Source organism: Pogoniulus pusillus, chromosome 9, assembly GCF_015220805.1.
Source record: "Pogoniulus pusillus isolate bPogPus1 chromosome 9, bPogPus1.pri, whole genome shotgun sequence".
Classification (NCBI taxonomy): domain Eukaryota; kingdom Metazoa; phylum Chordata; class Aves; order Piciformes; family Lybiidae; genus Pogoniulus; species Pogoniulus pusillus.
The window spans coordinates 26,199,931-26,227,920 of NC_087272.1; the positions used below are offsets into that span (position 1 = coordinate 26,199,931).

At 42.5% G+C, this 27,990-nt stretch overlaps 2 protein-coding genes across 4 annotated transcripts in view; both read left to right on the forward strand.

Annotated features, from left to right (window-relative positions):
- Positions 1-21,464, forward strand: part of LOC135178239 (storkhead-box protein 1-like) — a 73,094-nt gene extending 51,630 nt beyond the window's left edge. The window contains exon 2 of the mRNA XM_064148964.1: positions 20,508-21,464. Coding sequence (XP_064005034.1) covers positions 20,508-20,545 — 38 coding nt within the window. The 3' untranslated portion in view covers positions 20,546-21,464. The remainder of the gene's footprint in view (positions 1-20,507) is intronic.
- Positions 21,465-21,509: 45 nt separating this feature from the next.
- The window catches only part of STOX2 (storkhead box 2), an 80,240-nt gene continuing 73,759 nt past the window's right edge, over positions 21,510-27,990 (forward strand). For 2 of the 3 annotated variants that reach the window (XM_064148961.1, XM_064148962.1), the window contains exon 1: positions 22,240-22,328. Coding sequence is in view for 1 of the 3 variants with exons in the window: in XM_064148960.1 (XP_064005030.1) it covers positions 22,163-22,328 (166 nt within the window). In the remaining 2 variants the exon portion in view is untranslated. Of the gene's footprint in view, positions 22,329-27,990 lie in introns of all 3 variants that reach the window. The other variant, XM_064148960.1, reaches the window with a different exon arrangement.

Genomic DNA, 27,990 nt, shown 5'->3' on the forward strand with positions numbered 1-27,990 from the left:
GGAACAGAGTGGAGATTTTGAATGTTTCACATCTCATGTAAAATAAGATACCTTTATGTTTTCATGTCTGTGACATGCCTGTTTCCTGCAATTATGTGTGCATGCAAATAGTTTTTTTTTAAATTACTTAACTTCCTTCAACAGGTTTTAATCTTGATCAACTTTATTGAATTTGATTTTGAGTAGAATGATAATGAACTGTTTAAAACACACAAGCTTTGCTTCTTGAAAATATTCCTAGCTCATGAAATGGATCAGAACTCATAGTCTGCTGCAAGAGAATTTCTATTAATCCTCTTAAAGGCACCAGATAAGATTTCAGGATCAGATTAAATATTTGTATTCCACATTAGGAGACCTCATTGGGTCTGTCTGACAATCAGTAAATCTTCTTCAGGCTCACAGTTCCTCCAGTCTGCGTTTACCTCTTTGATGTTGTGCATGAAGGACCTTTTTTTATAGATGTTAATACACATTTATTTGGAAGTTGAAATTTACATCAGAGATTTGACCTTTCCTTATATTTTTTTAATCTCTGTTTTGCATATTTCACCTGAAGGTAGAGAGAGAGGCAGTTCCAGCTCACTTAAATTTAGGAGGAATGGTGGGAGCCGTGTGTAGACCATGTCCCATTGAGCTGCTTAGCCATCAGGAGTGTCTTGTGATCGAGTCTCACGCTGAGAATGCTGTACGCTCCCTCCACCCAGCTACCCAGTGTCTCAGCTCACTCAGCATGAATTTCCCACTCTGTAGATGTGGGAGGCAAGTTGACAGCTTGCTCAGACAGAACACAGGATACTAGGTGGGAAGAGAGAGCGTAAAAAACACATCTGCTGTAAGCTGGTGCCGAAGATGTTTGCATAATTCATTAGTATTTTTAGCAAACAAGCATAATGAAGGGGGTCAATATTTGGGGTAGATGGAGCGTGCCGTGTTGTTTCATTTCGGGTGATGTCATTGCTCCCTGCCGCTCCGCCTGTTACCGCTGCGGCCAGCAGAGGGCGCTCCGTGGCGCTCAGCGGTTGAAGCGCAGCGAAATGCCGCATCTTTGCTGTCGGTACCCCGGGAGCTGTCTTAACGAGACTTCTTCTGTGCCTCACTTACTAACTAATGCTTTTCTGTGTGCCTTTGTCTGATTGTTTTCACTGTGTCTTCACGAAATCGAGGGAGGTGGCCCATCCAAAGCCAGCCTGTCAGCGGCTTGGCATGGTTTGAAAAAGAAACACACCAGTGGGATATTCGTTTTCTTAGTTCATCTGCGGTCATGCTTGTCATTTCAACTCCTCCTAAGTTTCTAGGCATGATTGTGATGAATCTGGGGAAGATCTAGTCAGATACCTGAAGGGTGGTTGTGGCCAGGAGGAGGTTGCTCTCTTCTCTCAGGTGGCCAGCACCAGAACGAGAGGACACAGCCTCAAGCTACGCCAGGGGAGATTTAGGCTCGAGGTGAGGAGAAAGTTCTTCACTGAGAGAGTCATTGGACACTGGAATGGGCTGCCTGGGGAGGTGGTGGAGTCGCCGTCCCTGGAGCTGTTCAAGGCAGGATTGGACGTGGCACTTGGTGCCATGGTCTAGCCTTGAGCTCTGTGGTAAAGGGTTGGACTTGATGATCTGTGAGGTCTCTTCCAACCTTGGTGATCACAGTATCACAGTATTATCAGGATACTGTGATACTGTGATCCTTCATCCTGCAATGATGATATAGGTGAACTCATAGGAAAGCAGGCGTTGAAGAACTTGCCAACCTAGAGCAACTGCTGCAAGATTGGAGGTTGAAGTATTTTGAATTCTAGAAGCAGGCTATTTTTCACAATGCCATAACTACTTTTCAACAGTAAAACAAAACACACTTTCTGGAAGCTGTCTGATATAAAAAGTCTGTGAGATGGTTCATTGCAAGTTTCATAACTGTACACTAAAGAGTAGTTTATATCACTGCCATATCTTGAGTACATTCAGCTTTCCTGGCTCAAAAGTAAATTCAAATGAGGCAAGATCTCATTGTGTTTAAATATGGCACGTCAGAGATGAAAATATTCTTCATGGTAAGAGATGAGGAGGTGAAATGTTTCTTCTCTGAAGAAAGAGCATGTTGTGGTGAGCCTCTGTCACATATTTTTGCACATGCAACCTTGGTTATATATTCCAGTATTCAATAATGCCACTGCTGAATTCTTCCTATATTGAGAATAATGTTATCCTCAAAAAATAAAACTGAAGTGCCCAGAAGCCACTATCCCATCAAATCAGGTAAGGTCACATAATGCTGTATAAATCTGTGCTAGTATGTAAAGGTGACAAATCATAAGGTGCAATAACGTGATGCTTCAGCTTTTAGCTGTAATGCATCATGTGATACACTTTAAAGTTGTTGCTCGTCTGGGTACTGCTTGTTATGGCCAAAATTAAAGGGAAAAGAGCTGGGCTCAAAAGAAAGAGGAGGTAATTGTAATTTTTATGCCAGAGGGAGAAACCTGCAGGACTTCTGGCTGGACCATTCTCTGAGAACAAGAAGTTTATGCAGGCTGATGCTGGACACTGGGCAAGCCTTTGGCAGAGAGGTCTCATGGAGGTTGCTTGATAGAGGAATGACAGCAGGAATAGCAAACCCCTTGGGCTGAAAATGGGGGGGGGGGGGGCATAGATTTGGTCAGGCTGGATTGATGGGCCTTAGCTCATCAGTCAGTTGTGTGAGGTTTAACAAGGTCAAGTTCTGGGTCCTGCACTTGGGTCCCGACAACCCCATGGAATGCTACAGCCTTGGAGGATAGTGGCTGGAAAGTTGCCTGGCAGAGAAAAGATGTGGGGATACTGTCTGACAGTCGGCCAAACATGAGCTAGCAGTGTGCTTAGGTGGCCAAGAAGGCCAACAGCATCCTGACCTATATCAGGGATAGTGCAGCCAGCAGTAGTGAAGTGATTATGCCCCTGTACTCTGCAGTGGTGAGGCTGTACCTCAAATACTGTGTTCAGGTTTGGACTCTTCACTGGAGTGTGTCCAGAGAAGGATAACAAAGCACCAGCTCTAGAGAACAAGTCTTAGGAGGAGCAGCTGAAAGCATTGACATTATTTAGAGTCTGGAGAAAAGGAGGCTGAGAAGGCACCTTATTGTTCTCTACAACTACCTGAAAGCAGGTTGTAGTGAGGTGGAGGTCACTCTCTTCTCCTAAGTAACTAGCAATACAATGAAAGGAAATGGTCTCAAGTTACACCAAGGGTGGTTTAGTTTGGAGACTCGAAAAAATCTTTACTAAAGAAGTGGTCAGACGTAGCTGGAGATGGTGGAGTCACTATCCCTGGAGTTGTTCAGAAAACGTGTAGACGTGGCACGCTGGGATGTGGTTTAGTGGGCATGGTGGTGTTGGGCTGATGGTTGGACTTGATGATCTTAGAGGTATTTTTAACCTTAATGACAGTGCGATTATGGGAGGGAGATGTGTGTTGGGGGTTGCTAATGCCTTTTATTTTTAATGGTCTGATAATTCCAAATTTTAAAATGAAGCTGTTGAAAGCAGTTCTTGTGCAAATGAATCATAAATATATAGCAATTTCAGGTGCCTGACAAACTGCATTATAAATCATAGTTAGAAACCCACGCCCGTGGAAGATTTCTGCTGGTTTTATTCAGATTGCTTTCAAGCCTCACTTAAGAACCTGGTTTCCTAAATGTTTTCAAATGCTACCTTCTCATATATGTTTTCGTTGTTGTTGAACAGCAAACCAAAATGGTGTGAACAGAATAATTATGATATTAATATTTCCTCCCTGCAAGCTCTATATTCCTATTGGTTCTGCTGATAGATCTTCAGTCTGTAGAATGTTAGAACAGCAATTTGAACAGTTGCCTTCTCTATTGCCTTCTTCTGGGAGTCAAGGTATTTGAGCATGTTACAAATGCTGTCTGCTATTAAGATGACCAAAACATAGATTTCTGGACTAAATTAATGTGCGTTCATTGGAGGAGTCCTATGGCCACAATAGTGAGTGCAGTCTTGTCTTCTAGCATAAAGGCAGCCCGTCCTGGCAGGGAATTGTGGCTTCCCACCCCTCACTCCCTGCATCTCTATGCAGCAGAGTGCCACCTGCATCAAAGGCATGGCTTGACATATTTTGAAGAGAGTCTTTAATTCAGTTGCAGTGCAATCCTTCTAGCCCTGCACCGATGGGTTTTACTGAGGGGAGGAAGCCTGTCTCATCACAGCTGTAGCTCCTGCAGAGCTTTCTGCAGGAAGATGAGACACACCAGCCTGCTGGTGGGATGATCCACTGCCTGAGCAGAGCTTGTCTTCACAGCGTCTGCCAGAGAGAGATGGGTGCACAGCAGCGTGTGGGAATGGTAGGGAGTACCAAGATGCTACAGATCCTGAAGGAAGCAGGCCCTAGCTTCTGGTGGATGGTGCATGCTGCATTTTTGACAGCTACTGGAGGAATAACTTTTCCTTTGGCTGAATTTTGCTGTGGCCAGCCAGTCTGCCTATGCTTGGGCAAGTGCTCTAAAGTGGTAGATTTAGACTAGATATTAGGAAGAAACTCTTTACAGTGAGAGTGGTGAGACACTGGAACAGGTTGCCCAGGGAGGCTGTGGATGCCCACTCCATGGAGGTTTTCAAGGCCAGGTTGGAGGAGGCTTTGAGCAACCTGGTCTAGTGAAAAGTGTTCCTGCCCATGGCAGGAGCGTTGGAACTAGATGGTGTTTAAGGTCTCCTTCAACCTAAAACATTCTATCAATCTCTGAAGTGCACACTCCAGTGGTTGATCTGCATTGCTTTGATCATCCCAACCAAGTCAATCCTGTCCATATGCAGATATTAGTAAGTCAAGCTGTGTCATCCTTCTGCATTTCATTTAATAGTTTCATGTTTTTCTGACAATCAGAAGCAACCCTCTTGCTTCGAATTGGCTCTTTTGCCTATTGCATGTACAGTTTCAGAAAAGCATCATTATTTCAAATCTTTCTGCTTTCTTCTTTCTAACTCTGAGCAGAAAGTGCTGGTGGTGGGGTGGTTTAGAGGCACGCAAGCATGCCTGCTGGGAATTGAGCTGAGGTGGGGCAGAACAAGTTTTCAGATGTAAGCTGATCTCAGCACGAGCCTGGGGCTAGTGGGGCTTCCTCTTACAGGTGAAAGGTTTTAGTGTGGTAATGAGTCCTGTGAGCATTCGCCATTCTTCTTCCTACCTTAAATCACTGCTACACGAAAAGTACATTCCTCTTATGCCATTTTTCTCTATATCAAACAAAATTATTTTATCATAAAGTTGAGGGGAAAAAAATCCTTTAAATTATTGTGTCAGAGGGCATCACACAGATAGTTTGTCAATAAAGACACATGAAAGATTGGGGCCATTTGTCTCTGTGTTACTCAAAAGCTATCTCTCTGACCACAGATAATACATGCATGAGGAACATCTTTTTGATCTCTTGTTAGGTTGCATGGTTGACACTAGAAGATGCAAACACTGTTCCCAACTCTGCTGCCTTTCTGGTGCTGGGCAAAGCTCCCTGAGGTGCTTCGGAGCACAAGTGGTGCTCTGTCACGTTCCCCTCTAAGACCCTCAGCTGGACTATGCTGAGAATTTATTTTCTCCTTGCTTCTTTCTGGGACACTGGAGTCCAGTGAGAGCCTAGTGGCCACATTTGCACTCGTGGAACTTTAGACTTTGATGAAAAATAAATTTTAGAACATCATCCCCTTCACTCTGAAAGATGAGCAAGTGAAATCACAGGATAGCTTTTAAAAAGGGAAGTAGTAGATCGTGCGTCTCCCTAACTGTCCTATCTCCCAGAGTGCTGAGAGATTATTTCAGTTGCTTGTACTCTAAGCTAGAGAAATACTGTAAATAATATTTTCTGCAATTAATAGGCCACACTGTTGTATGGGATTAACAAACCCTTCTGATTTAACAACCCAAGTATTTGGATTTTTTTTTCCTTTTAATTTTAAAAGGTGGATGTGACTATGAAAAAGATGGGTAGTAACTTTTCATACTTAGAAGGTATTTTTTTTTTCATGATCTGCATTGAAATTTTCATTGTATTTGCATTAATGCATGAAATCTGATGTTCTGTCAGTTTAATGACCATGGCAGTGTTGGATTAAGAGCTGAACTTGAGTTGATGTTTAAAAGTCTTTTCTGACCAAAATGATTCTTGGATTCTACACAGAGTCTGCCATAAAAAGTTGTTTTGCCTGTAGACTGTGTGTTAATTTTTATTGAAATAAGTGTTCCTTCTAGGTAAACGTCTTGGTCCTACACATTTATTTACTTATTTAAAGAAACAGTGCAAGCAAATTCAGTTAGAAAACTAAGAGCAATGGTGAAAGTGATGAAAAGTGCATTGTTTCTTCTTCATTACTTATAGAGGGGGGGAATGTAGGATTGTGTTAGTGCTCTGAGACCATCTCAGATAATTAAATGATGGAGGGAGGGAGTCAAATGCTACAGCTAAGCAGATGGTGTTCATGAATCTGTCTGTGTAACACTTCCCACACCACAAAGTGGGTGGAAGGACGGGGGGTAGTCCCGGGTTTGGGCTGATCCCTCCCCCGGGAAGAAAATTCACAACACAAACCCCCCTACTTTTTTGAAAGTCAGGGAAAGATGAAATTGTATTTTCTTATAATATAAGTATAACAATGTAAAGAGAAAAATAATAACTAGAGAAGGAAGGAAGGGGAAAAAAAAGAAAACAATACAATAACCTTAAGGGAGATGGGGAGGGGGTCAAGCGGCGGCGAAGCAGCAGAAGCAGCAGGAGCCAAAACAGCAGCCGGGGAAGATAGGCGAAGCTGCAGCAGCAGAAGCCAGCGGGTGAAGGGGGAGAACAAACTGTGCTTCTAGACATTAAGTTCTTGATGCTCCAATGAAATTATATTAATTTATCTATTGTTGCCATTTATGTGGCCTATCCCTGGAATGTTCATCTCTCCCCTATGTCTGACCTAGAGGATCAGCTCAAACGGCCACACTTTTCTACACTGGCACAAAGGCTGCACCAGGTACAGCACCAGGCTGTCTGACACCAGTTGTGAGCATTCTTGCTCAGAGCTCTGCTTTCCTGCACCTATCTGCTTCCTTCTTTCAGACTTCAGACTCTAGGCTGCTCCTGACGAGTCTGCTGTACCCACGGTCCCACTGAAGTCTTTGGGACTGCAGGAATATTTGTCGCAAGAGGAGTTGTTTGGAGGTCAGTAGTTTATTCAGGGAGGCTCCTCTGTTCGTCCCCACAGTAAGATACCTGTAGAAGTGAAAATGTAAAGGAAGTCTAATTTGTAACAGGCTGATCCATGCAGCCATCGTGCAGGGATCTTTTCAGCATGTCCTGGTCTGTGAGGGCACTGATCAGCACGCCCTGCATCACATTTATATCCTGGCAATTCAGAGCATCTACCAAAAATGTCTTGCTGTACTTTGAGGTCTCTTGCCAGTAGGAAAAATTACACTGACTACTGCTAATCTTAGATTCACTTTGCTTGTGGTACCAGAACACAGTGAAGCTTTTGCTAGTGGGTCAACAATGTAAAAGCTCTTTGTCCAGAAAACATGTCCTAGGAGGTGGCTACCAATAGACTCTGCAATTGTAAAGCTGGTTAGCGACGGCTGAAGGCAGTAACATCACTGTAATTTCAGACAAAATAATTTCTAGTGATTTTCAGAGGGTTAGATGGTCAGACACTGACCTTTCTTTTCTGATTTCAGCAACTAACTTGTCAGCTGAAGTATTTCAATTATTTTCCCAACACTGTATTTATACATAATTGGATTTTACATGCTCGGAAAGGCTGTGGTTTCTTTTTGTGCCCACAAGATAATGAGAACAATCCTAAGGGAGGATGAGATGATCTAAGAAGAATCTTTGTTTTTGAGGATAGTTCACATGACAGGACTCACTGATGCACAAATAGTCCCTGTTGCTTCAGGACCATATGACAGTGGCTTCATCAAGCATGATACAGAGTTTTCATAGAGATTGCATCAAGTGTGGGTAGTGAACAGGGCAGATGCAGCAGTTCTTGGATACTGCAAATACTTACAGGCTCACTTCCCTGCCCTGGAGGACCCAGATCTCCAAGCCAGTGAGCAGGGTAGCTAACTTTGTCATCCCCTTCAGCCCTTTCTTGAGCTGCAGTGTTAGACACCAGTCAACTCCCTGGCTCCCGGAAGGGTCAGCTGTGACTCTGTCATTAAAGGAGAACACACGGTAATTTGAGGATATAACTTGATCCCTTGATGTTCTGTGTGGGTAGCAGTGTCTACTGTGTATATAATATATGCATAACATATAATATAGCTGCCACTAACATAAGGAAAGTTTCTTTTTTGCAAATACTTGAATAAATAAACAAGTTCAGCCCACATAAGTCAGCAGACCAAGAGTGATAACTCACTGGCCATCTGCTTCTCATTGCAACATTGTTTTCATTGCCTGCTTTTGGAAACAGAAATGTATCACAGAGAGCTTCAGTTTGCCATCTTCAGAGAATTCAGTTGTCATAGTCATCCTTGGGAATGATGAGCTATTATGCTTTGTTTCTGACCATGAAAATCATCATATCCAAGAAAAAGTTGACTTCCAAGGAAGTCAAAGGGTGAAGTCATACATGAGCTATGAACATTATTTACCCTACCTGCCAGAATAACTGTTTTGTTACTGGAGTTACTTATTTTTAATCTAAACCCAGTAATTCCCTTTTTTTTTGGTACGTGTTGAACCATAACTTGTGCAGGTATAGATTCAAACATGGATAAACCTAATTTGATTTCTTTGGGAGCATTCAGTACCCTGTAACTTGCCTCTGCCACTTGAGGGGTGTTCCTGCTTGCAATACCTGCACTCATTTGTATTCATGTTGCTGCATACATCTCTATAACTGACTCTAAAGCTATGCATCCTGCTTAGGAAAGCACTTGTGCAGGTCTTTCCATTAAAGGTGTGTAGTGCAGTGTTTGTCTTTGAGAGGGCAAAGATAGCCTGACCATTTTTTGAAATAGTTCTTGCTTTTGACTACTGAATTTTTCTCACTGTTGGTAACATGAGGTTTTAATTTCCTACCTAATTATACCAGAGGTGGTGGAATATTATTATTAGAAGATAGATATGGTGAAACTTATGTTTCTATCCACGCTTTCTCTTGGTCTGTTTGTTCCAAAATCAGTCTTTGCACTGATTTTCAAGGCATAGCAATCAGTTTTCTGAAGCCTTAGAGATAAACAGGAGTCTGTTCAGATGCCCTCTGATTCAAGATCTTACCACTTTTGAAGTGGAGTGCTCAACATCTCAATTTGCTGAAAGAAGTATCTGTGTTATTGTAGTCATGTGCTCAAAGATCAGTGTCCTTGTTTCTGTGGTGGTTTGTTGGTTGGTTGGTTTTAGTGAAACATAAAAATGTGTTGGAAACTTCTCTAATTGCTTACACTGAAACAAGAAGTGGAACTAAATATTTAAATGAGTTGTTGATAGAATACAGTTAGGAAAATAAAGATTATACTTTTATAATGTTAGTGGTATGTATCTCATTAAAATTGACAAGAAATGTGTGATTGAAAAAAGATTAGAATTGAATCATTAACAGTCCTTTGCATTCAGCTGAGGACAGAGAGTACTAGCAGTATTGTTTCATACTGATGTTATTTTTTCTTCTGTGGGATAAACCAGGCTAACTGACTATAGCTGATATTGCAAGCAATTTGAGTTAAGGCAAGCCTGAACTGTGTCTCTGAATCGTTGCTTCTGACTCCTGGGAAATTCTGTGGACCTGATCCCCTCTAATAATAAACTACAAGGGTTCATCTAAGGACACTTTTTAAGCTGCACACTTTGCTGAAGCCTGGGTGCAGGTTACAACTACCTGGAATTTGTTCTTGCTTGTTTTATAGGATTAAGGAGTCCAGTAGAGATCACTATGTAGTATTGATTTCTGCCATGACCGAATATGAGGAACAGGGCTATGTCCAGCAGTACTATTTTTCCTGCATACTTCAAAGGCTACACTGGCCTAAAGCAGTGTGTGAGGGCAGGGCCTCTGTTTCAGAAGACCCCCATCTTCTTGCTTTACTGTGATGAGCCAATATTGCCCGTGAAACTGAGTAATTGAGACGTTCTTCTGTGTTTGGCATATTATAAAAGACGTCCATGATCTGTAATTGTAGTTTTTGTGCTTGTTTTATCACCAAGAAACAATAATTCTTTTGCTCCCTTGCCTTTCTTCCCACCTTGCCAAAAGCATGTGATGTTTCTTGAGCTTGCTGTAACCTTTCAGTCCTTTTCTGTAGCTGAAACATTTCTGTGAACAGGCTTTGCCTCCTGTGAAGGTACTCAATATATCTAGAAGCAGAGGACAACAGCTTGTCAAATATGCACAGCAATGGCAATTTCTGTGGGCTGGACTACACTAATTTGCAAATAACCCAACATTAAACAGCTTGAATAACTTCAATTTGCTGGAGCCTGGTTCTTCAGGATCACCAGTGATTTAACCATGCACTTGCTGCTGGCTGGAGCACCTGCTTCTGTTAACCACCATATAATTAATGGGTTTTTTAAACTCTTGATGCCTTTCCTGAGGCTGAAGTCCAAAAGCTCCTCAGATCGCAGACATCACTGTGGCAACTGGTTACATTTCTTTCCAACTACATAATCTGGACAAAGCTGTGGATGTCTGGTGGAGTGTCTAGCCAGAAGCTGGTATGAACTGGGCACATGAGACCTTACAAGATGAGCAAAAGAAATGCAAGTTCTTAAAAATGAATGTAAAACTAATTTATCGTTGAGTTTAAGATACCCAAATGGGGAAGGAGATTAGTTGTGTGCTCAGGGTGGGGCAGGGGTCAGAACAACCCTGTTTACATCCAGGGGAATGCAGTCAAACAGAAGAACTTGATCACTTATCAACAGTTTCCAACCTCAAAGCTCATCACTTTCAACTGAAGTATGCGTCAGTGGCAGGGCACCATTGTTTTTACCTGCTCCCCCTCCCTGCAAACGACCCTCTCACAGTTCTAAGTGACAGTACTTCTTGGCAAAGTTGGTGTGCTAAACTGATTTTTCAATTATTGCTATTAATTTATTTTTTACCTACTTTGAACATCTCATCCTCCTGTATAAGTGCCTGCATTTGTTGAGAAAAAATGCAGTGTAGAAAAGGCTTGTTAGTTTATGGGGCAAGAGGGGATAAACCAAGTCTCACAATCCTAGATCCTTTTGTGTTCACTGGAAGGCTCTTGGCAAAAAGCTAGCTGGATTTCCAGTGCAGCAGGGAGCCATGCTGGCTTCTATTGAAATAATTGGGCAGATGCTACAGGAGATTATGCAGTGAAATCTATATGTTGCTTTTGAGTGTCTGGGGTTTTGATAATTGCTGTAAAACTGTTTATTAGGTATATAATTAGTCTTTCCAGATAAGAAGTACAATATACATTGGAGAGATTTATAAGAGCTAAAAGATAAATGCATGTGTATATTGGCTGCCGTTTACAGCACTAATTTGTGTGTTTTGTTTCATTCCTGAATTTTACTTCAAAAGCTTCAGACAATAGAGGATTGAGATTATGGTGGCTGAAAGCAAAGCAAGCGAGAAATGTATTTGAAAAGACTGCATATGATATCCGTTCCTTTCATAAGGAATATTTCCTTTATGACCTCCTCCTGCTTTGTATTTAACATTTCAAAGAACTTTGTGGGACTGTTTGTAGGCTGTGTCTTCATGAAGCCAGTAGCCAAGGATTTAAAGTATTGTCATCACTGGACTGAAGCTGAAAACTGCAGGTGGTTTTAATCCCAGAGTGGGAGGCCTGGGTGCTTAAACTCAACCTTTTGTGTTCAGATTAGGAGTGCAGGAGGATGGACTTAAGGGGTGTTACTGAGAGTTTTTTTTTTCCTTGGCAGCTCAGTAATAGCATAAGGCTTTGGAAATACTTTTTTTTTCCCAATTATTTGTTATTTCAGTAATTACTATGTGGTGGGTAGAAATCCATAGAGCTCACGTTTAAGTACCATAGCAGTGACGCAGAGATGTGGGCAACAAAAAGAGGTGCTCCCGGGACAACTAAGGGCACTTAAATTTCTTCTGATGTAGTCAATAGACTATACCAGACTATTGCTGCAGTCCTAGGTGACTCTGTTTACTTTGTTGTGGTTCCATCAGCTAGAATAGTAGTAAGATTCATCTATGGAGAGGAAGTGAGACAAAAATAATTTGTCACTAGCGTCATGCTCTGACAGATCTGAAGTCTGCCGGTGTTGAAGGCAGATTATCCCATCTACCTTACACTGTCTGAGAGATGGAAGGGTTTTCAAACATCTTCCCCATCAAGCAAGAGATCAAAGGCAACTTGCTCAGCACTTGCATGTGGAGTTGTTTTTACTTTCTGTTAAAACTTAAGAAATGTTTGTCCTGAATATTTGTTAATTCCTGGAATAGCTGGGGGTAAAGAACACTTGAAATTTGTATGTACAGAAAGATGATGACTCTTTTCAAGAGTTTGAGGTGAGCACCATGACTAATAAGATTTACCACAGTTGGCTTGTGTAGATATTGAGTTCAGCTCCACAGTCATCAGTTTTAATGAAGACTAAAGACTTTTTCTAGCTTTTCATTTTGTACATGATTGTTTTTTTCACATAGAATCCTAATGGCTGGGAAAGTCACTTTCTTGTAAATTGTTTCACTTAAGATGCTTGCTTCTTTGGAAGAGATCCTTTTTAGATTTCCAGAAATACTAATTGTAAGTGGTTCTCTCTGCCTTACAAAAAAAGTCATTATGATATGGAAAACATTTTGAGAGAAACCTTATTCTGTGCCAGTGCTATTCACTTACTTTAAAGGATGTAAGTAGGCTGCCATGGTGGGAGTGAGGAGTATGCTTTTCTGAATTGAAGAGGAGATGTTTTCTTTATCTTTCTAATTTGATTGTAGTTTACTTTTCATAATGTCATTATTTCAGTTTGGTTATTGCAATCACTGTCCTTTGTAACAATGAACACTTTTCTTCTAACCTCCATGTGTTTCTCAGCCATGACTCTGGTAGGATGGTTGTAGGTTGCAAAATTCACACCAGAGACTACTCTCTTATATCCAGTGTGATGCTCAAGTGCTATCTTAGAAGCATTTCACTAAGGTGAGGCTTTGGGTGTTGCTGCCTTCTGCTTAGCTCCACAGAGGAATTAAAGGTCTTACACTGACCTTCAGAGTATATGGAAGGTAGCAGTGTACTGCTGAATTTGAATCTTTCTTTGTATTAAAAATACAAATTAATTACTAACAAAGCATTCAACAGCCATCTAGTAATATAGAAGGATATATTAAAAAAGTAATAGAACTCCCTGTGGTTGATACCTTTACTTTAACAGATTGCACTGTTATGCAAGGCACCACTTAGACAAAAATTATTTTGTTGGGCTTGTCTCCATCTTAATAATTTAACTTTCTTACAAGGTCACAGGAGAACTTTGAGACCCAGTGCTATAAAATGCTTTTTTCTTGTTGTTTTACTAGAATGCAAAAATCTCTGCACTCAGAAGAAATGCTCAGAACAACCTCTACAGAGAGGCAAATGCAAGTGGTGCCTTCATAAACCTTTATCTGAACAGGTCCATGGGAAATTGTCTCTGGGTTAGTGTCAGGACTTCAAAGTCCAGCCAAAGGTGGCAACCATCTGTGGTAACAAGGAATAGGCAGGGTAGCTTTCCCAGGAGTGGAATCTTCCTTCTGACAAGCACTGCTGTGACATCAGGAGAGAACAGAGAAGCTCCAGGGTCCATGAAAAGCATGAGTATAGAGTACCACTTTCATGGGAACAAACTGACTCAGCAACACTGCAGTCTTGTCCAGAGAACATACAGGCTGATAATTTTGCATTGATTTTCCTTTAGATCAGACAGGTATTGAGCCACATAAATTCTGGCTGTTTCAAACTTCTCTGAAGTTCTTTTCCTGCCCAAATACTAGTATATACCAATGAGACAGAATCTGAATCTAAGGCTGCAATAAAATAGCCAAGAAGCAATTAAATTGCTTTTCTGTGAGGTGATAAATCATTTTTTTCACCCTTGGTTTTGTCTCTTGCCTGCATTCTCTTCCCAGTGATGGGTGGGAAGCATATATTTTCAGTGCTTAACCACTATTTTGAAAGCTTGTGTAATATAGAAAGCTTTTTGCACATATGGAAGTAAATTCATGACAGGAGGTAGTTTACAAAGGGTGGAGTAGCCTATTTTCAGGCTTCCCAATATTTCTAAGGTTGAGATCTCTGCCTATTATAAATGCTATATATATATAAAATATGCTTACTATATTGCACAGCTGTATAAGCAAGAATTTTGAGAGGGTGGTTAGTACTGTGTTGCTCAGCAAATGCTCTGTGGAGTTATAGCAGCTGCTGGGGTTTAGCTCCCTTGGTATGCTGCTTTGATTTTTAAGACAGCTCATCAAATACGTTCATGGTCCTGTTTGCAGATATGCCTGTGGTACTTTGTTCCATCTTGTGTATGGTGAGCAATTCTTCTAGACAAGAATTCAGAGTTTAATATACTGACTAATAATACCATGGAACACACAAAACACTGCCCACTTGCTACAGCCAAGGACCTTATTTTCTTTCTTAGTGGATTTTTCTATTAAAGATACCAACCTGGCATGCAGAATCTGCTTATTGTTTGTGTCACTGTAGCTCCCTAGAGCCCAAAAGCCTACTCATGTTTGATGCCATCTTTGCAATCTCATGAAATGTTACACCAGCATAAACCAGAAACATAGGCTCTGTGGAGGAATGGAAAGAGACACAAAGATGTGTGAATTATTCTTTAAAAGCATCCATAATGGCTTTTGCTGATGGTGGATCTACATTGGCTACTTACTTCTCACTCCATTTTTCAACTCCCAGAGCAGAAGGATAGGCTGTCTTTCTAACTTACAGTACAGCTGGCCCCCATCAGTATGTTACTTAAATACCAGGATACTAATGATATGTGATACCAGTGGAAAATAAGAAATTTGAAGCCAGCATTTTTGGCACATCTCTTACTACTATATCCTTTGGAAGAGCAGCCAGTGAATGAATTGAGCTGCTGTAGCTCCACTTCTCCAAGTTTTTGAATTCTGTAATATGTAAGAGGTTTAATAAATGCTTGCCTGTGTGAAAATCCCTGTAGGACTCATGGTTTGCCTCCCTCTCCAGTTAGCTTTGTACACCAAGGAGTTACGAGTCCAGCTTCCATCTGTTTTAACTAAATGGCTTTGAGTTGATGGTAGTAGGAGAGAAAAAGCATGCATGAGGGCAAAGGCTGTGCCCTGCAGCTTGTGTGTTCCTTTTGGTGTGCTGGTACGATTTTAGGGAGTCTTGGGTACCCAGATTTAAAACACTTCTGTATCAATTGTCTCCTGTGCAGAGGAAGCCCAAATGCAATCAGAAGGTTGGGCATGAAAAAAAAACACAACAGGGGAACCTTTCTTCTCGTAGCAGAAGTAGGCCTTTCCTAAAAGTCATGGAAGTGAAAATAAATACCACGGCACATAAGCCAGCACACAGAAAAAGGAATTGGTGAGCTACAGCATGTGTGCAGCAGCAGTACTGCATTCCTGTCATCACACATTCCCGAAGCATAACAGTGAGAGAAATATGATCCAAAACTAGTTGAGGAGGTGCTGTAGTTAGGCCAGTATTACTACCATAGTACAACACAGCCCAATAGCCTTCCAGGGTTAAGAGTGAAGACTCACTTGTCATAACCTCATTTTCCTTTTATTTGGAAGGTTTTTCATTTGCATCTTTGCCCTTGAATTTTTTCCTTTCACTTTTTGCTGGAGTTTCTCTAATGCTCTATCCAAAGAAAGAGGGTTGTCTGAGCAAGCCAAACTTTTTCCCTGCCAACAAATCTGTCAAGAGATGCTGCCTTATTTTGTGACCTGGACCACAAGCATAGATGTAAGTTCTTGGCTTCTTGCATATTTGAGTAACAACAAGTACTAGTGAAAGGTGACAAATTAATAGTGTCAGAAGTTGAAGGGCTGCTGTGAAAGAGCATGTGCCACATGATGAGTTTTCTGGTTTGTTCTTACCATTATATCTGATTGCAAAGATCTGGAAGAGAAAAATAGTACTTTCTGCAGCCGAGGGCAGTTGCTGCATGTTGCCAGATCTCCTTAACCAGTAAGAGATTTCACAAAACAATCTTTTTTAGGGTCTGAGTTCTATACATTTGTTAATACAGAGACACAAGAATCCATGCATGAAGACGGTGAATTTATGCAGTGGGCAACTTTCTTCCTTCATAGGTTTATCACCATTAGAAATGCAAATATTTTCTTGGCAAGAAAGCAGAGCTGTAGATCTAGTAAAGCCATGTATTGTCAAGGCCTGTAATATAATACCTGAGTTTGGTGTTTGTATCAGGTTCTTAATTACTTCTACCTCTTCTCGCATTCAACTTTCCTTCTCCCTTCTGCTTTTCAGATGCTTATACTATGGCTTTTTTCCCCCTCTCTTTGCTATCTGTTTATTCCTTTCTGCTCTCTCTTGCCTGCTCTCATGAGCCCTGCATTTTCTTTCCAGCATCTCACAGCATCGTACCTCCACCTTTTAAAAAGCTGCAGAATTTGCTGTTTGTTTTCACAGACCACAAAATTACCCTCTGCGCCTTGTTTTACCTGGCGCCAGTGACTGTGGCCTTCCTTAGGGCAAAGTCTCTCCTGTGTCCCGGTAATACCACCGCTAATTGTAGCCTTTGTTTCTGGAGCTGGGGGCCAGGAAAGGACCCTTATAGACCTTGAGAGAATGAAGCCACGAGGCTTTGTGCCAAGCAATTTGCATCTTGACACTGTTGGTTCTCCTGGTAGTGTTGGATGCTTGTCAGGCAACAGCTCAGCTGACAGTAAGAAAACGAAGCCCTTTCAATTTCCTCACTGCGAGGCAGCCAGTTGACTATGTGCAACAAGCAAGGTAGTGACAGGTTAAGGAAGAACCCAATTTTTGAATGCACAGCTTGAAAGACAATTACTTTAGAGCTGTACCTTGTCTTCGCAAAGCAGGGGACTGCTTTTCTTCTTGCATGTCTTATTATTTTGTCACATTTATTTTAGTGCTTGCATTGAATGTTTATTTCATTTGAAAACCTCTTGCTAGTTAAGCTTGAGGTGGCAAGAATAGCCCACTCTGCAACTGAACCTGTCACTCTTCCCTATGGAAACTTTGTCCTGGGGAGGAAAAAGGAAGTAGGCCTAATTGAAGCTTGAAATACTCTGCTACGTGAGAGCGATTACTATTTATGCACAGGTACACATCCAAATATATATATATATAAACATAATATAATACAAGATAATATAAATATATACAGCTCACCAAATTGTATTCTGCTCATAATTGTTATTTTCCAATTGAGGAAAAATAAGCCTATGAAATGGAAGCCAGGACTCTTGAATTGTAGCAGTGTATTTGCCACTGATTTCCTACACTTTCCTAAGCCAGTTATGTCTTTTGCTGTTTTCCATTTATAAAATGGGAACAGACCTGCTTAGTAACTAATAAGTGTTTATGAAGATCAAAGGCCATAGATATCTCCAGTAATATTTCCCTTCTCATTTTTAAAAGATAACACAGGTTTTCAAAAGCTAAGATTTTGAACTGCTTTTCCAGAAGCCTTCAGGTTCCCTATGAATTTGAACTGTAGCAGGGTTGTGATAGAAAACTTGAACACATTCTCTGCGATGTCATATATATACCTAAGCTTCTTCTTTGAAATTCTTAATGTTAAATCAGTGCCTTTAAATTGGCTACTATTATGTTGCCTATTCCTGATAAGAAATTGTTAGGTTAAGAGAGAAGCAGGATGCCTATTTTTTTGTTTAGTTCAGACTTTTTTTTCCCTATGGTCTCTTCATCCAAAACTCACCTCTCCCCCTAGTAATTCAAGAAAGAGATGGTACATGTTGGACTTAACAAACTGTAAAAAACAAATGTTTTATCTGATTCTTAGCAAAAAGCTTTCCTTATAGGAAAGGAAGAAAAAAAAAAAAGAAAAAAGGAAAAACCAACCACAATAAAACAACACCAAGTGAAAGTGAAAAACAAGTGAAAAAATGGAAAACAAGTGAAAAACAAAAGAGCTGAGTGTGAATATAAAAAGAAAAGAAGACAGCAAAACCTTTTTCCTATTCATCGTGATAGCAAGTGATCAGATTCTTCTGGAAGAAGTATTCCATATTTCTTTTTACAGTTAGGCAAAACTTTACCAATGACTAACAGGTAGACAATTTTGTTTGTAAGTTAAAGCAACATTTCCCCGTGGTTTCAGACAAAGAAAATTGATCCTCTCTGCCCCTGTCAGAAATGTTGGATTACACAGATTAAACACCATATTTTTATTTACTTCAGACTGTGTTTCTAAGGCTGCTGTACTGGTCACTAAGTAGAACAGACATTTGTAGCTGGGACTGCTTCGTTCCCTACCCTGCTTTTGTATAGCTGAATGAGTCCACACAAGTATTTTCTTTTGTCTAACCCCTCCCCCCAAAACAAAAGTAATTTCAAATGTCTAAGAATAAAATATTGTGGGTTTTTTTTTAACTCTCAAATTTTAGCTTTCAGTTCATATGAAGAAAATGATTTTATTTCAGTTTAGCCACTGAAGCAAAAAATAAATTACACCCACAGTTCTAGCTCTTTCCCCAAAGGAAACAGACAAGACTTAAACTTGGTCTTTAATTATGTATTTCATTCATCCCACTAACAACACTTGACTTCAAACAATGCAAAAGCAGAAGTAAACTTGCTCTGAATTCCTCTTTTCAAAGAGAAGAACTCTTTCAGATACCATATTGGAAAACTTTGAGCAGAAACCAAACAAGATAACTATGGGAAGACTGAATATGAGTTCTAGCTCACCACAGGAATAATGTCTCAGTACTGAGGAGGCTTCCAAAAGTGCTTTTTAAACAAATCTCCCCACATTTGTAAAGAGCAAGTTGACTTTGCTAGATGGACTGCTTACTCCTCTTGTTCTCAACATCCCCACCTCCATTTTAATATGAAAGTGACTTTTTGTAGTTGTAGGAGCAAATTATTGCTCACTTGAAATGATCACACAATAAAAATGGGTCCTGTTGTTTGTGCTCAAAACTATGAACCAATCTCATCCCAACAATCAAGAAGCAAATGGTGTCATCTGTTAATTTTATGTACTGTATTATTCTCACAACAGTTCCAGCAGGTGTACAAATTAAATCAGTCAAAACTACTTGAAAGTCTTCTGTGCGCTGTTACTGGTTCATTGGCGCACAGCAAATTGCTCAAAAAGAATTGGGATATCTGTGCTTTACCTGACAGCTTCAGAGCTATCCCTGTGTTCCCTGTTTTTTTATTTGATACTTCTTGGAATAGCTCTGAATCTAAATTCAAGTGTTTTCAGTTGGAAATAATGCAGAAAGTCAATGTAAGGTTTGCTGGGGTCTTGTTTCCTTCCCCCCCCCTTCACGCTTTTTTCTGTCTTTCTACTTCTTGACCTCATTTTTTCTTCTCATTGCTTATTCCTGTTTGTCTCTTGTCTTTTTTTTTAATAGAACAAATTGATATCTAGGGCTGTGTTTAGAGAAAGTTTGAGTTTAGTTCAGCTAGAAGTTCAAGTTAGCTGCCCAGTTATACTCAGTTGCTTCTTGGAATTTAATTTGCTTTGCATCTGGTAAAATAGGTAGAAGAGTTAAGTTTGACTTGGCTGGGTAGTGCTAACCAATCTACCCCAGCCTGTTTTTCTGATGGAAAGTTGAATGATTATAGAAGTTCTCCATACATTTTCTTTTCTGGTCTGAGGGTGAAAACATGCTCTATTATAAGCTTTGTGTAGGTCTATGAGTAAACTGATAGATGAGTAAGTTGCACGATGGAAAATGTGTTTTTGAAGTGGAGCTCTCGGCTCATTTTTTTGCTCATTTTACTTTTTGCTGTTGCTATCAGAATACAAAGTATCAATGGAAAACCTGTCATGCCTGATGGCTCTTTGCACAGTTTGAAAGAGATGAGGCTGAGAAAGGACCCCATAACCTGTAAATGTCAGCGTTCTTGCTGGGTTTCACTCATCTAACTGTACCTCACATGAAAGGGATGCCTGCATGTTAAATCTTGAATCATTCTTTGGTGTATGTTCTGCCTACAGCAATAGAGCCAGGTGAGCCAAGGTGGGTACTGAAGTGATTAACCCAAAGCTATGCAGCAAGGCAGCAAAGGAATAATGTCTCAAGATCATGTTTGGTTATTTCATTGATAGTCATCCTCTTACTAGTTCACTGCTATGGAAATTTTTCTGTTACTGACAAAACTAGAGTCCTCTTCTTTTCCATGCTCTTAGAAATGTGACACAACCCGCTCTAAGAAAAGTTAACCACTTATAAAAATGTAAGTTATCTACTGGCAACACTTAGAAATTTCTGCATTGCAGTTGTCTCCTCTGCTACTGCTGGCACCACTTGATGTCAAATGTGCTCGTAGCTGTCCCTTAATACCATCTGCCTGTCCCTAGGGCTGGACCACCGTTTCTCAAAGACTCTGCTTCCCTGATGGCCTGGCCCAGTTCAAGAGGACACCATGGGCACAGGTGCATGTACCCCTGTGGTGAGAGGTTAGGCCACCCCCATCCCACCAGGAAGCAAGCCAGGTCGTCACGGGTACCCTCGTGAGGTGCGAGTTTTTGAAGGTGGTGGTGTGACTGACCAAGCCCTTCTTCGAACCGGGAAGCAGCAGCTCTTTGGGCACAGAGGGGAAAAGAAGGCGTCGCTGAGATAGGACGCGTCGGTGAACCCTGCGCTCCCCTTTCCTCCGCTGCATCCGTTCGCCCAGGGGTTGGCCTCGGGCAGCAGCGGTGCGCGAAGGGATAAGGAGAGATCGGGCCCCGCGGGCCTTGTCCCCGTAGTCGTCCTACCCTGCTGCCCTTCGTCGCCCTACGGGGCCGTGTGCGCCGCTGCCCCCTCCTCACTGGCTGCCGCGGGCGGCACCTGGAAACTGACGGTGCCGAGTGCTCGACGCTACGGTCAGCGACCCCCTGGTCCGGCCCTGGCGCTCCCCTGCAGGAGTCACGGCCGAGCAGGAAGGAAGGACGGAATAGAGGCGGAGCGGCAGGGCGCGGGCGGGAATCCCCCGCGGTACACGGGGCGCTGTAGGCGGGTGCCTGCGAACCGAGCAGAGCCCCGCACAGGGGAGCGCGGAGCCCGGCGAGACGCGCAGGCTGCGCCAGCACTAGCATGAGCCCGGGCGGCAGCGCGGCGCCTGGCGCTCCGGCAGCAGCTGCCCGAGGCGCGGCGGGGCGGAGGGAGAGCGGCGGGCGGGCCAGGCAGGCGGGCGGCGTGGCCAGCGGTTTCCCCGGTGGCCTCGCCCCCCGCGCCGGCCGCCCCTAGCGCAGAGCCAGCGGTGGTCCAGCCCCAGGGACAGGCGGACGAGGTTCGGGGGTCGGCCATGGCGAGATGCGATGTTGCCGACGAAAGCCGGCTGGTGCTCGCCGCTCCTGCACTGCAGGCTTGAGGGGAGCTGGGGGTGGGGGTGGGCGGGTGGATTGCGGCTGCTTCCGCCGGTCCCGCGGCGGGAGAAGCGCCTGCAGGCCCTCCCTCCTCTTGCTTTCTCCTCCTCCTCTCCTTCCTCCTCCTCCATCGGCTCCTCCCGTCGGGCCGGGAGCTGCCACCGCCTCCCTAGCGCCGGGCGCGCCGCGGTCGGGGTCGCAGCCGGCGGCCTCGGGGTTTTCCTCGTTTGTTTGGGCCTTTTGTGTTGCGGCTCACAGTTGGCTAAGCACGGCTGGGCTGAATCGGGCCATTGTTCGGGACCCCCGAGCTCCCACGCTGCACATCTCTCGTCCCCTTTCCCCCTCCTCGATCCCCCTCGTTTTTTTGCCTGAGAAACCACATAACGTGCCTTTCCTCCACGCGAATCTGGGAGCTGTAAGCCAGACCGATTGCAAATGAAGTGTAATGCATTGTGGGACGTGTGTAAAATTGGATCATTCGAGGGGAAGAAAAAAAAAAAAGGACGGGACCTGCGGCTGGCTGCCTAGAAGAGGTAGCGGCGAGATGTGCGCAGGCTGTGCCCCGGCGGTACCCGTGCTAGGCTGATGCCCGGCAGCGCGCATCCAGCGAGCTGCGAGGCCTGACCCATGCTGCGGCGGGAGGATTAGGCTCGGGCATCCTCAGGATGAAGAAGACGCGGAGTACGACCTTGCGGCGGGCCTGGCCTAGCTCTGACTTCTCTGACCGGGCCTCAGACCGCATGAGGTCCCGCAGCGAGAAGGACTACCGGCTGCACAAACACTTCCCACCAGCGTTTATTTCCCAGGCATCACGGGGCTACATGACATCAGGTTTGTAACATGATTTGCATGTACGGGAGAGCTTTGTTGCGAGGCTGCCGTGTGTCTGGCCGGGAAGGCTGTGTTTGTGGGTACTGAGGGGAGCCTGAGACCTGGAGCCTAAGTTGTTATGAATAATGCAAAAAAAAAAAAAAAAAAGAGAGAAGCATACATCCACCATTTTGTACCTCTGCAAGATTCATAGCAGGGCCCTCGCAATATGGTGTTTAAAGTCTGTTAGTCGAGTGAAATAAATAACATGGGAGAAACAGTCGCGCCTCTCTGTCGTGGAAGGGCAGTTAAAAATGACTAGGTGCGCAGAGCATGGAGCCCTTTGCTCCTTTTGTGCGTAAAAGCATGTGCTGGAGATTCACGGCTGCCCCACACATTCCTCTTTAAATGGACTTTACTGTAGTTCACTCACTGGGCTTTAGTGGGTTTTCCATTTTGGAAACGAGAAGGGTCACCTGTGACTGCAAAGGCTCTTGCCTAGTTGCAGGCTCTTGGGGTTTCAGCGGCGTGTTTCCGCAATGGCAAAGCTGGCTTTGGTGATAATGACTGTAAACACATTTGCATTTGTTGTTGAAGGTGTAGAAGGAGAGCAGACCTGGGTGTGTGGTAGAACATACACGTGCATGCATGTCTGTTTGTTGATTGCTTTCAAGGGAGGCCGTGGGGAAATAACGGACACTGCACCAACACGGCAAAGAGAGCGCAAACAAAACAAAAAACAGCAGAGGGAAAGCCAGGCACTGGGGAGAGGCTTGGCCTCCACGGGGTGCTGGTGCAATTTTGGAAAGCCTCAGTAACGTTAATGAAAGCTGCTCCATCATGAAATGTATTTTAATGGCCATGGAATTCAGACATTTCATAAACACCTCAAGGAAGACTTGAAAAAAGGCTGATAAAGAGGGGACTGGGGGATGAAAATCCTAGAAACCTCCTTTGTTGTTCTGCTGCTTGCTTACTGTGATGACCAGACATAACATTTTATTACTACGATGGCAAATTGCAATTTATCATGAAGGCACATTTTCCCTCTGAGGCTCAATTTAGGTTGAGTTGGCAGATTCCTTTAAAGGGGGAAAAGAACGGAGAGGGAGAAAGCGAAGGTATTTATTATGCATTAACTGAAAACGTTTCCAGACCTGTGCCCCGTCCCCCCCCTCCCCCCATTTCTGATGCAAAGGTCGAGCCAAAGATTGTGGTTGTCAGTTATATGCTCACTTTCCTATTCCTGGCTCTAATATCTCTTTAGTCAGGATTGGTTTCTCGTGTTTTAAAAATGTCTTGTGGCTGTTCTTTCTTTAACACCCGAGCACAAGGGATGCAATATGTATTTTACTGAAATGAAAATCAGCCTGTATCAGAATATCGTGCTGTTCTGGCAATAGCCACTTTGATTTTTCCCTGTCCTGGGAAGCCACATATTGAGAGGAAATGACAAGGATAATTTATGGCTTGGACAGCTGAAGAAGAGAATGGTGGTGGTGGAGGGGTTGTTTTGTTCCATTGGTGCTGCAGGACCTGAAAGCAGCTGGAAAGCCAAAGCTGTCCATTCCCTGAAGACTTTTGTTGTTGTGTGTAAGTACCCTGATATTCCCACTGCAAGGTAGACCGTGTCAGTTCTGTTGAAGTTGGTGCTTTAAGGCCTTTCTTTCAGTGTGGAAGCCTGTATTTAGAAGAGCTCACGTGAGCATTTTGTGCCATGCGGTGTGGGTTTTCTGCTTGGGTTTTTAATTCTTCAGGGAATCAGTCTGGCTCTGCAAAAGCTTTATCTTGGCAAGACTGGTACAATCCAACCAGACAGTCAAACACCAGCAATCTGCAGAATTAGAGGTGTCACCCTGCATTTTTTTGGCAGGTACCCTGCATGGTGGGAGGTATAGATTTGTAATCTGCTATGAATGCTTTAAAGTAATCTCCAGTCCCCCCAGAGTACCATGTTTATGAAAATATAGTGCCTTGATTTCAGTTGCAGCAGCTGAAGAAGGACAAATGGTGTGTTTGGTTTGAGTAATTTGCTAAAGTTGTAGGAGGGAGAATACATGGAAAATTAGAATCAGCAAATGTGCTTTGGATGGTTTGTGTTGCTATTTTGTTGTTGTTGTGTTGTTTTGGTTTTTAATTAGGCAACGACTTAGTAGGCTTTTAGCTGGAAATGCAATTGTTCTCTCTTGATGGATAGTTTCTATCCGCATTTAATTTTTAAAGGATCGTTGTCCACTGCCTTTCTAAATGTTAGTTTTGGGAGGAATGACTAGCGTATATAAACAGTCTTATTATTTGATGGAAGCTCTCCTTCCTCACAGGAAATCTATAGGAAGTCCTCTGGCATAACAGTTGCGGGGATCAGGAATACAAATACAGTCTTTGTCACCCAGAAAGTTGTAGGGAAGAAAGTATCCCAAAGCACATGGGCTGATTTCGGGAGGGCTGAATTCTGTTTATCCAACCATTTAACCTCGTCACCATTAGCATTGTTGCGGTTCTCTTTTAATTAAATGCTGCATTGTTTGGGATGGGGGTGAAGGGTGGGAAAGAAATCTTGTCGTTTTGCCTCAATTACACTGCTTAGAGTATATGAAAAAGCAAGACAGCTTTCAAGCCTTCAGTGATCTGCTAAAAAGCTTGAACTGTTAATATTTGAGTACGACCGAATGGGCCGTGGAGAATTGTGCATGTATTCTTTCAGCACATAGAAATACTGAGTAGTGTTGCAGTCAATGGTGTGGTGTTTTATTTGGGGAAAATAGAGTCTCTAAGCAGAACCATGTTTGCAGTGTAAGTGCAGACCTCATGCCAGACTGGTAAAGCACACTCAGTCTTAAACAGCCTTTTCAGTAAAACTGAGTTAAGGACTGGTTTGATATTTTGTTGATTTAAAGCAGCACTGGTGGTTGGCAGTCAGATTTTCAATACTTGGGGAACAAGCTGCCCATAATTATTGAAAATTGATACAGATGTGATTCAGCTGAAATTTAAGAATTGTTTGACAGATGAAGGGAGATGGAAGTGGGGAGGGAAAAAAGCAGGTAGTTTTGAAAATTACACATTTTTATTGCTGAATAATCTCTTGATACATGCTACTAAATCGGCTGTACTCCAGGGTTTCTTTAGGCCTCCTAGCAACCACCAGGTTCAAAGGCCATGCAAGGAGTTCATTGTTCATGTGGAATATTAATTTCCCAGTGGAGGACTGACTTGGGGAAAAAACACTGAAAAAGAAAGCTACAATAATACAGAGCTTTGACCTTGTGTGAAAAGAGATGTTGAAGGTTTGAATTCAATAAAATTTATACACATTACTGAAAAGAGGGAAAGAATTTTTGGATAGATTGATGCTTTATTGAAGGGAGAATAAAGAAGTTGTTTGAAACTGCCAAATAGGGTAAAACTTACTGAAACTTAGGAGGGCTTCAAACAGTCACTTAAAATATATGTAGCTTTTGATATGTTGGAATTTTCTTGCCTTCCCCTCCCCCCAAATAACAAAGGCAAATCCTGGGTTTTGTTTTAGTGGAGAGAGGAACTTCACCCTGTGGTTGACGCAGCCATTACATGTTAGCAGAACTGCATAGTACTCCAGAAAGAAGTAATTTCTTCTACAGCCTTCCTTGAGCTACTTTAAAGAAAGATCTCGGTGTTGGAGGTAATGTGTCAGTTTGAGATGGGAGGGTGTAGGGTAATGGTCTAGCACAGGTAATGTGAAGGAATGTCTGAAGAGTTTTATACAACAGCGAAAACTGATTCCAAATCATACTTGTTTGACGGTTACCTTCTACAATTTTATTGCTATAAAATTTCCTTTTGTTTTTGGTACTTCAAAGATGAAGGATAAAATTCTGTCTCAGTGTTGCCCTGATACTACTGGAGTTTCATTACCAAGTCGAGCGGTAGGGAATGAAGTATTTGACTATGCAATCTGACCGATGATATCTCTGCGCAAAATAAAGTTTGTAGGAGAGAAGGATATCCTCATTTTCTGTTCCAAGGATGTTTGGTGGAAGGTCTAGGACTGCCTCTTCAGCCTCCTTGAAGAGTAAGAAGAAACTTGAGTCATTTATCCAACATGAGAGTCCTCAGTATTTTAATTAATTATTTTTTTCAAGCTTGAGCATCTAATAAAAAGCAGTATTTGGAAATGATCATCCATGATCTGAAGAACTCAGTTTAACATAATTGAGAAGTGATAGATACATGCAAAGCCTTGAAGCTCATTCAGTTCTCCTGTTCCTTATTCAGTTATCTAAAGGAATATGTTCTAGCTCCAAAGTAGCTGTGTTGTAATTAATATTTAATGGAATAATCAGTATTGCATCACCTTCTTTTTCTCTGAGTGTGGTATTAAGAAACACCTTCCGTGTAACAGTAATGCGATTGCTATCTCCTTGAATTCTGAGTAGTTTTAGGCTGTCCTAACAGACCTCTTACTGGAATAGTAAAAACTGAGAGCCTGTAGGTGTCACTGACTGGCAGGACTAACTTTGCCTCTCAGCTTCTGCTCCATATCCTTCACTTCGGTCTTTGCTGATATAAAGAACCCCAAGCGAGTCACTCCAGGTACTTCAGGGGCTGTGCTTGCTTTATTGTTTGGAAAGTTGCTTCTGGGCTTGCTGAGCTTTCCAGTCCCTTTTGGCCCTTGCAACATCCACTAACTTTGACAGAGAAATAGGAGCTTTCACCACATCCCAGTTAGGAGAAGGGGTCTAAGTGTGTCTAACTTGAACAAATTTGATCCAAGTTCATGGACCAGTCGTTTTTGCGCTTTCTAACTCATTTTGTTTTCCCTCTGGTTTCCTGCCTAAAACAATGCAGCAGAAAATCTTCCCTCTCCTTTTCCTGTAGAACCCTGTTTTTCGCTCCTGCAGTTGCCTGTGCAGTATTGACTAACATGCAGCACTATGCCTGTGTGTTATACCTCTGTCTGGCCCTTTTATACCAGATACTAAGATATTTTCTGTGTATTCACTTTTAGACCAAGCTGTGAACAGTATCCTGTGCATTATTTGTGGGTTCATTTGACCAAACTGCAATTGAGTACATATTGTTCTTCCTGGCTGCTGTGACTTAAGAGCAAAGGGATCTAGAGTAGCTTTTTTTGTTCATGACATTCAAGTAAAATCAAAGAGGAATGAATATAAGAAAGAAACACAAGTCTGTCTGTAGCTATCTTACCCAGACCTATTCAGGCTTCTATCTCAGTTTAAAGCACTCATCCCTGCAGGGTTAGGTTTCAGGTTATTTTTCCCCCTCAGTCTCTGTGGTTGCCGGAATTCAGAGTCTCTGTGTTCTCTCTGTGGGTTTGCTTGGGCCTTTGGATCAGATCACCAGAGAGTGGCTTCTCATTGGCATTTGGACAGACATGTCAGTCTAAACTTGAATTAATTTCTCAGTGTGTTTTCCAGTAGTCCTGTGATTGAAGTAATTTGTTATATGCACACTAGATATTATGATAACCTACTGAAGATTCAGGAAGCTCCTCTTTCAATAATAGGCAAGGGTTCAGAACAAACACAGTACTGATTCATCACAAATAGCTCCAAGTCTTTCACAGATGTAGAAATTCTACTCTGCCTTTGTTAGCAACATTTGATAAAGCCAAAGGGTGTTGAATATCTTGCCATTTTGGAACTGAATAGCAGCCACATCTTTGCAAAGTGCAGTACTTGTT